At 41.6% G+C, this 9216-nt stretch overlaps 1 protein-coding gene across 1 annotated transcript in view; it reads left to right on the forward strand.

Moving 5' to 3' along the window:
* Positions 1–8765, forward strand: part of mmd (disintegrin and metalloproteinase domain-containing protein mind-meld) — a 49880-nt gene extending 41115 nt beyond the window's left edge. The window contains exons 24-29 of the mRNA XM_086969402.1: positions 443–632; positions 2081–2311; positions 2784–2900; positions 3313–3410; positions 3717–3836; positions 7212–8765. Of these exons, the coding sequence (XP_086825528.1) occupies positions 443–632; positions 2081–2311; positions 2784–2900; positions 3313–3410; positions 3717–3836; positions 7212–7351 (896 nt within the window). The 3' untranslated portion in view covers positions 7352–8765. The remainder of the gene's footprint in view (positions 1–442; positions 633–2080; positions 2312–2783; positions 2901–3312; positions 3411–3716; positions 3837–7211) is intronic.
* Positions 8766–9216: the final 451 nt, after the last annotated feature.

Here is a 9216-nt window from a genome sequence, read left to right on the forward strand (position 1 = left end):
TTCTAAAGACTGTACCGTACAACGTGTCCTTCTTTTTTTAAAGGATCGGACCCTGGCCAGTTTCGTACGTTTGTTCTATTTCTACTTGTCATCTTAGATATTTAAATGTCATTTATATTTTCTAAAATGTCAAAAAGGTAATATTTGAAAGATTAATCGCACGCAAAATTTTGCGATATAGACAACAAGCCTGAAAAGCGAAGATAAAACATTTCAATACGGTGTAACACTTAGCAGCTATTAGCAAATGAAGTATGAAAAACCTTACTTATTTAAAACTTGTTAGTTATTTAATTTTAATATTCGTCCGTAAAAACGTTTTGTTTAGTAAAAGGCAGGAATGAGTATTCTAAGTGTTTGTCGACGATACACTGCTGGCACTACTTTAATTGCATAATGATATTGATATTATTATAATTACTTCATCATTTTCTATGTGCAGGCGAAGAGACATTTGTTGAGCTGTCGCCGAACAACCTGAACGGGTCACAAACACATTTAGGAGGAGGTGTTGGGGTAGGAGTTGGTGCCGTTGGGTCAGTGGGGGCGGTCGGTGTCGGAGGTGTTCCCGAGTGGGGTCCCGAAGGGGACACCCTATCTGAAGTTGAGAAGACGCTCAAGAGCCTCACAGGGTAAGCGTATGTTGAAAGTTAAAACGGCCCTCACAAACATTTCTATTTTCAGCGATTCCATCATATGATCGATGGAAGTCACTGTTAAAATATGTCGATTTAACGCGTTTCGACCTTACCTTAAAGGAAAATTTATGCACAGAAATTTAAGCTTTTACGAGCGAATCCGGCGAACTTTGAGTAAGTTTTGAATCATGCATCGCTAGCAGGGGAAATTCGGTTGGTGAATGCTCCAATCTTTTAGAGCCTTGCGAGTAAAAACCGGCTGAGTTCACTTTAGGAGATATGAGTTCAAAAGGAAAAACCATTATTTAGCCTTGAAAATTAGCCTCTAAGTGGTCAAGTTTGTTGCTTCGAAAGTTACCGCGTTGCGGAAATCCATCGAAGATATGTGAAGACATTAGGAAAAGAGACTTTGAGGAAAAGAAGATGAATGGTGCTCCAAGAACGGAGGTTGGAGTGTCAGAGACTAGCGATCGAAATAGTGTTGGGACCCGAAGGACAAGAATGCATTGTTGTAATCAATAAGCTACTCACAAGAGCGGAGCATAGAGTCTAAAGGAGTCAAAACTGAAATTTCAAATGCGACGTGTAATACACGTTCCACACAACTGAACATTCGATTCAAAACTGAAAATGCGGAAGCGGAGCGAAAATAGGGCTCCCATGTATTGACCCTAGGTCAATTTGGAGTATGTGCAGCGTGTACCCCATGTTCAATTTGCGGAACTTAAATCGATAACAGACCCGCTTGCAGCCATGGACGAGGCATCATTCAACCTCTATCGCCAGCCTGTCAGTTAAGAAAATGGCGTCGCCTTGGGGAGAAATCGAGTTCGGATGTGATGCGATGGCAACGTTCGTAATGGAGAACGGGGGCATATGCCATTCTGAGATACTTGTGAGGAATGAAATAATTTAATGTGGCCCGCTGTTCGTTAGGAAACCAGGCGCAGATAGATAATAAAACGCACGCGGTTCGGTTATCTAACGGCAACACAGTGTTTATATTAATTGACGAATTAAGCAAAGAAATATTCAACCTTCGACCCGGCTTCAGCCTGCATTTTCCTTCAATTTAAATCAGTGTGATTCCCAGTCAAAAAAGAATCGGTAAGCAAGTAAATCCGACCATCTATTTAGTTCTAGACAGAGGAATTGAAAGCGGATGGTAGGTATATGACGTTCCTGACGTTCCCGGAACGCTGGCAAGTACCTCTAACACACATTTAAAAGTCTATCCGAACTAGCTAGCGATAAAAGCTATTCGAAGTCCGCTGGACTTGCTTAATACTTATAGAGAGTGAATACTCTGCCCAATGTTTATGTACATAGAGAATGAAGAAAATTGGTAAGGACATCCGATATATGACCACCATCATCACTATAATTATTAATATATTATGTTTGTTTTTTGTGTTTATAAATGTATGCTCATGTACGTATAGCTATACGTCAGATGCGAATACGCATTCGTCGTACAGCTACCACGAGGATATCCTTGAAGCACTGCAACAGCATCAGCAGCAGCAGCAGCAGCAGCAGCAGCAACAGCAGCAGCAGCGAACCGTTAATTCAAATACGGCGACACCGACGATCAGCCCTGGACAAGATCACAAGACCTTCGCGCTAGACGATAGCTCCGCAGCAGCCGCCCTGTCCGGTTCCGGATCGCTCAGGTGAGTAAGGTGACGTTGGCCTTTCAGCGTCCTGTTAGCGCTACAGTGGTCGACTTACGTGCCCACCTAAGGCCACGCAAAATCACGTCGAAATTAAGCGTGCGCCCACTTGGTTCCGTGTTGAAAGGAGCGGAAGCCCTAAAGCTGCGATACTCAACGCCAGCATCGGACGTTACATTCGAAACATTTGTTTCAACATGCTACAGACTGGAACGAAGTTGCCAAAGCTCCGTTAGTTAACTGAGAACATTTTTCGCGCCCAAATTGGGTTCCAACGCCGTACCATCATTGGCAGTTTTGTGGGTACGATACCAACGAGTTCCATGTATTTCCTGCGTGACTCGAGTGACGAACGTTCAACCGCATAAATCAACTAAACACGTATATATATATATATACAAAGTAATGCAAACCAATATGTTCGTGAGCACTATATGGTTTCACCAAGTTATTCATAACCGTATCTGGGCAGATTTCGGAACTTGGAGGACCTTCTACGGCAGTTAGAGCAGCAACCTGAAGAACCGGAAGTGGATCGTCATTTTAGCAGCGCCGCGACGCGTCACCACACCCTAGACTCTGGTCTCAGGTTAGTCAATGGTCTATTAATCTGTTACACCTGCAAAAAGTAAAAACAATGTCAAGCTGACAGCAAGAAAAAAAAAATATGGAAAGGCGTTGTCACGGAAATTTTCTAAGGTCCTAAACATCAAAGCCTTTCGCTGAGACAGACCAACAATAGCTACCAAACAATCACTTTCTCAATTATACCGGTCTTATGGTGCGAAGTTTACGTGTGCGATATAGTTTGTCGTCTAGCAGAACAATGCAATGCAAAACAAACAACATTTTGCACAATTTAAAACAACACAACAATACGTATAATCGAAAATCTGTCTTCGTTACAAAACAAGAAAAGTTACGATATGATACATAGTCTTTAGTTAGCACTTAGAAAATTAATACTATCGAACGCCGAAATGTATTCCCTTTGATCACAGATACCTTCTACAGAGTGCGGGTGCTCCAAACAGCCAGTCGGCTCACGGCAGTCGCTGTCACAGTCGAGTTTCAGTCGGACGTGGAGGAACAACAGGAGGTACTATAGAATTTCGCATAGTAAATCTAAGCTTAAGGCGCAAAACCTTGTGAATCTACTTTGTGGTACGCCATCGTTAATCAATTTAAGGTTGAGCCGAACGCCAAAACGATTAGTGCATTTTAAAAAAATTACGAAGTCTTCCTTGAAAATGATTAGCCTTCAGTTAACATCAGCGATTTTCGTATAAACAATAGAACGCTCTCCGAATCAAATTGCGTACATAATTTCCTCGCTTGTTCGAGGATGGGTTATCATTGTCGGGTAAGCTCTTTATGACATTTGCTTAAACCTTATTCTGCAAAGGGGACGAAGATGAAGCAGAAGAGTCTGAAGAATCGTCGAACACGTATTCGACGGGGCAAATCGCTCATCAGATCCAGCAAAGATTACGATCCGCTTCTGTAGAGGCAATACCTATTGGAGGTAAGCGCATTATGTGGTTATAGCAAGCGTAACGAGTTAACTAGACTTAGGGTATTATATACCTAGCATTAAGGTTCAAAACTAGGATAGCCTTATTCCAGAGCAATATATGTATTGTTGAAAACCGGCTTTAGCAATGGTTAGATCGGCGTAATACATACGCATCACGTTTAATTTGTACGTAAATTAAAACAGGAAATTTTGGTAATTATTTGAACTTAGTGGCTTGCTAGTTAATTTGCTGTTTCCGAAGCGTAAAGTATTGTTTTTTTTTTTTAATATTTTAGAGGATGCTGCCCAGGCTTCTGCCACTTGGTCAAACTGCGCGTTAGTAATTAAGACTTAGACATCATGTGGGAGCGTCTTTTTGTTGGTTAGAGCTGGACATGACACACCTATACCATTCTGTTCAGCGATTTTCAGTTAGCCAACATTCATTATTTACACATTAAGTTGGTCCAATACAACAGAATATACGAATACATTCGACCATAAACAGTACCTGTTCTAACATTAACGTTTACGTTTTACTACTGCGCTCCGTATGACACAAACGTGTATTTTTTAATTATTTTTTTACCTATTTTGGTGCTGTGTACTTCTATTCTTCCTGTACATTCTTTTTTTTTTCGTTTTTTATATAATTGTAAACCTTAGTCCTCGTTTTCATTTACCCTTCATGTATGATTGTTGTCAATGTTATTGTTGTTGTTGTTGTTACAGCGGCCCCCCCACTTAAGCCTTCTCTCGTTCCTCAGACAAATACAAGGGGTCATTCACAAGCGAGTAATACATTGGAGACCTGTAAAATACAAACGACACATACACTTATCCTGTGATCTTTTCACACGTTGTCGTCACACTGGAACGACCTGATATACCCCTCCCGACAGCCCGTGCCGTAAGCGGAGGCCGTCTCCTGCCTGCTTATACTGTATGAGTTTGGCGGTGCTTCTCGCCGACGCACCTCTCTTAGAGAAATTGTCATATCGAATATATTAATTGCTCATTGATTGAAGTTGTTTGGCTCTTGCCTTTTTTCATACCCGGAGATTGGTAGTTGTTCAAATATAACTCTTATCTTCCGCTCCTCGCCCTTAGCTCTGCCTTCCCTCCAAGCACTTTTTTTAAATGAAACATTCGCGCGCGTCTATAATGAAGCCGCCGCATAAAGGTTTTGCCAGTATTCGTCAGAAGACGGATCTGCTGCAACCAAAGTGATGACTGACTGAAAGAGGGTAAATTAAACTGGACCGAAGAATGTGCCGTGAGAATGAAGGTCAAAAGTACTTCTAGAACTGATCCTTCCGTACCAGACCTACTTAGGGTAAGTGCGCTCTACTGGAGACGCACCTTTGGCCTGTTACTTATCACTATCACTACGTCTATAAGCACAACGCGAATCTGGCACAAGCTCACACAAATGTTTCAAACGTGATCGATTTTCTAGAGTAAGAAAGCACTGCCCACTATTGTCCTACATAGGCACATGTCTAAGTCAACTAACACAGGCGTACATCTTACATAGCGCATTAAATACTTCAGTTGCCTGATATACAATCTACTTTTCTTGGCCTCATTTGAACACGCTGAGCAGCTTATCAAATTCCTAACCATAAGGCAGCGAGTATACGTGACCCACAGCTGAGTTTTAGGAACGGATTTTCAATGTGAGGATTGAAATATCTGAGCATGACTATTCCTACTGGTGACGTGTCCCGTTGCAGGGTCCTTACAAACGAACATACGGTTTTTTCTAACCGAGTAGACCATTTCACCACTAATTTCTGCCTAATCATACTTCAATGCGAAAAAAAGCTCAAAGTGCGATAACGTTTTTTAAAAAAGCTTTCGTCTCCTGGTCATAGGTGGAGCGGTGGCAAGGGCAGTTCAATATGAGCCTCGTGCTTAAGTCTAAAATTTGTTCCACAAAAAGAAACTATCTCTTTTGTAAGGAAATCGTGTATAAATCACACATCTATTGGCGTGTGGCCCTCTTTGAAGGGGGTGTGCAATGAAGAAACGTAGAAGCAAGACGATGCCTTGAAACCCACTGACAGTGCAGATGCCAATGATACCGAGAATATAAATCTGTTTACGAAAATTGAAGAATCGAACCTAAGACATGAGGTCGTTGGTAGCTTAATGAGGAATAACGAGGTGTGTTTTAGGACAAGAAAAGATGCTATCGATATGCCAACAATTCCGGAGGAACACGTGTAGACGAGGCGTGGCTAAGATATGTAAGGTGCGCACGTCATGACTATCGTAGCAGCGGCTTAAAAATCTCAGGAGTCGAAAGTTATGGATCAGGCCGGCAAAAAATATAAGCCTCTGTGAATGTTTCCTTCTAAATGCACATGTATTTATCGATACGTAGAAAACGTTAAAGGAAAATACTTTGCGAGAACTTATTCTAACAGTGATCCCTTCCCACTAGAATGCTCCGACAGGGTTGTGTTAATAAGCTAAAGCTTTGATTATGGAAAAAAGCTCAAAGTTGTAGTTTCAATTATTCCTAACTCTATGCGACTAAGTCTAATGAGGAACATTTTGAGGTAGCAATATTTCTTTATTTGTTACCGAAATAAAAATTCGCAAATAAGCTTTAAATAATGCCATTCATTAAAATAAGGCCCGTGCTCTTCGTCATTTTAGCTTCACTTAAACAGTGTCATCATTTGAAGATATTGCGATCCTAGTGTCACTGCTATCTATCATACCTATTCGGCCTTACACTTAGCGGAGTCACTCAAGCATAAGGCTACTTAAGCTTATGCGTTATCTGTATATGGAGGATCATTAATTCTGCTTTGCATGTGTCTCTCCAAAAATGGTATCTCCGTAAGCCCTATTGCTTATGATATTCATCGCATGAATTCGAAATAACGCTTCCCCCTTTTTCGAACATGTGTAGCGACCTGAGAATTTTGATACTAATTAAATCAGCTTAACGTATTGCACGGTGTATGCCAGCCTCACCTCGGAAACGTACTTGTTGCTTTATATTTTGATGATTAGTATCAATAAAAGTTCTTCAGTGTATAGTACTTCATTTGTGTATTATTCTTTATGATGTTTCGATTTACTCAGAGCTTGCTAATCACTGTTTCTCCATGTCCAATCCGTCCGACCAGGCCAGAAGTAGATTTTCTATTTCTCCTCATATGAGACGTTGGATATATGGACTCTGGTAGGAAAACAGCTGTGCGGTAGCGTGCATTCGCTAGCTTATTTCTTTAATCCTATTTCCCTAATCAACGCATGGTTGGACAAAGCAAAAAGAGCATATATTGGAAACTTTTTCTTACACTGTAATTATGTTAATCACAACTGGCGCTGTTGTGTCGTGTGATCGATATGGTCTATTTGCAGGCTTCCCGAGTCCGCCATCCGAGGAGAGCGGCTCGTACGACGGCGGGGGTGCTCACACGCTGCCGCCGCTGATCCCCGGACCGCCCGTCAATGGCAAACGGAAAGTCAAGCGACGCCGTCTTCCCGAGTACAAAGTTTAACAATAAACTGAACTAAGTGTAAAGGCTAATCTATGAAAGCAACGAGAGGAAAGAAGCGTATGGAGAAAAGCAGTGAAGGCAAACCAATACAGCCGGTAAATTAAGTACATGTGGAAGCCAAGGTAGGCTTGAGAATAGTCCATGAGAGTACAGAGGTCTGGTCTTGGCGAAACCACAATGAAACGAAAACATAAGTGAACAAACGAACGTGCACAATTTGACGAAAGACACTTGATTCACGTCAATTGTCACAATGTGAGATACAGAACATGCCACAAATATGGATAGAAGAAAAGCGGGGCCGGATAAATTGAGAATAGTGCATATGTATATGATGGAAAATGAACCGAAATTTTGATGTGTGTCCCCTTATCGTTATATATTGAGGCGAGGCAGAAATGCGTGAGGGCAGGTCGGGGGATAGAACACGGCATGACGGACAGCGTGGCGCCGCGCCACAACATGGACTATCAGCACGCTTCTGTCAAGGCAGCGAGGTGGGAATCAGATTCCTACTTCGGCCGAGGTACAGTCCGCTCGAGATAAGTGTAGCATGATCATTAACAACGAAAAGCAACCTCAGTAACGGCGGCAGGAAGAAGCAACGCTCGAGAGTAATAGTAACTGTTCTTTGGTTTGCGATAGAGACTCATGCGGAACTCGTCCGGTCCATGGTTGAAACAAACGTGCGTGTCATTTGTAGCTATTCACTATGACAGTTGAGTCAATAGTGGTGTCTATTTACCAGTAGAATCGTTAAACAGAGTACGCTAGAAATAACAGGCAAGATGGCCAGATTATGATCCCCTTGACCACCTGCCTGTTTTTTATGAGGGAACGCCTCTGGACTGCTCCAGAAAGCGCCATAGAATCCTTTAAAGTAACCAGCGAATGTCCAATGGGCGCATCCATCGTTAAATATAGAGAGATGCAAAAGAGTAGATGCAGCAGTTCAGTTGCTGATCTCCCGTTGTTCTTTAGCGATGGATTCTCGTTGTCCAAGACGCGTGTACGTAATAGCGATGACACAGCGACGTCTGCATGAGCGGCAAACGCAGCAGACGCCCAAACCACAACAACAAATCAGAGAGCAACAACAGCACAATCGATACAACAGTGGAAGAACAGAAATGACACATCATTATTACAATGATATTACTATAATTAGAAAAAATAATGACGATGAAGAATGATGTCAGTGAAAATACAAAGAGCAGAGCAGAGAACAACAGAGCATTCACTGTCGTCAGTCAACCGTTGCCCCAGCAAGCAGAAGCGTAACCCCTTAAACAATAGTAATCACTATAATGATAATAATAGTAAGAGATGACATACATTGTAGTGAGCGAATGTGTTACAAGGTGTTCAGGTCTAAGGGTAGGAATACGTAGGAATATATAGGAAAAAGAGCAAATACATATTGATGGTTTTTTAGGTGAGATACTCCCGTTTGTTAGTGGACAGACGGAGATGATTGACGCCGATGATGGTAAGAATGACAGCGATGCCAGGGACCGAAAAGGGCGAGTAGTCACAGGAACTCCATTGCGGGAAAATAAAACGAAATATGATTACAGGATAAAGGCGACAAAAATAATGCATGACGAAGCCAAGAAATATCAACACACTCGCTGGCCTTCCAATATATAAATAGTCGTATTCTAGTTGAACAGAAGAGAGTCAGGGATTGATTTGACAGACTGATGATAAAAACGAAATAATGAATCCAAGGGTAACTCGTGACAAATACTCGCTAACTCGTATGAGTTCTAATAACGATTATAATAATTCACGTTATTATAGCTATATATATATATATATATATATATATATATATATATATATATATATATTGTGATGGGAAC

Source organism: Varroa jacobsoni, unplaced genomic scaffold (genome assembly GCF_002532875.2).
Source record: "Varroa jacobsoni isolate VJ856 unplaced genomic scaffold, vjacob_1.0 scaffold_723, whole genome shotgun sequence".
NCBI classification, from domain to species: Eukaryota; Metazoa; Arthropoda; class Arachnida; order Mesostigmata; family Varroidae; genus Varroa; species Varroa jacobsoni.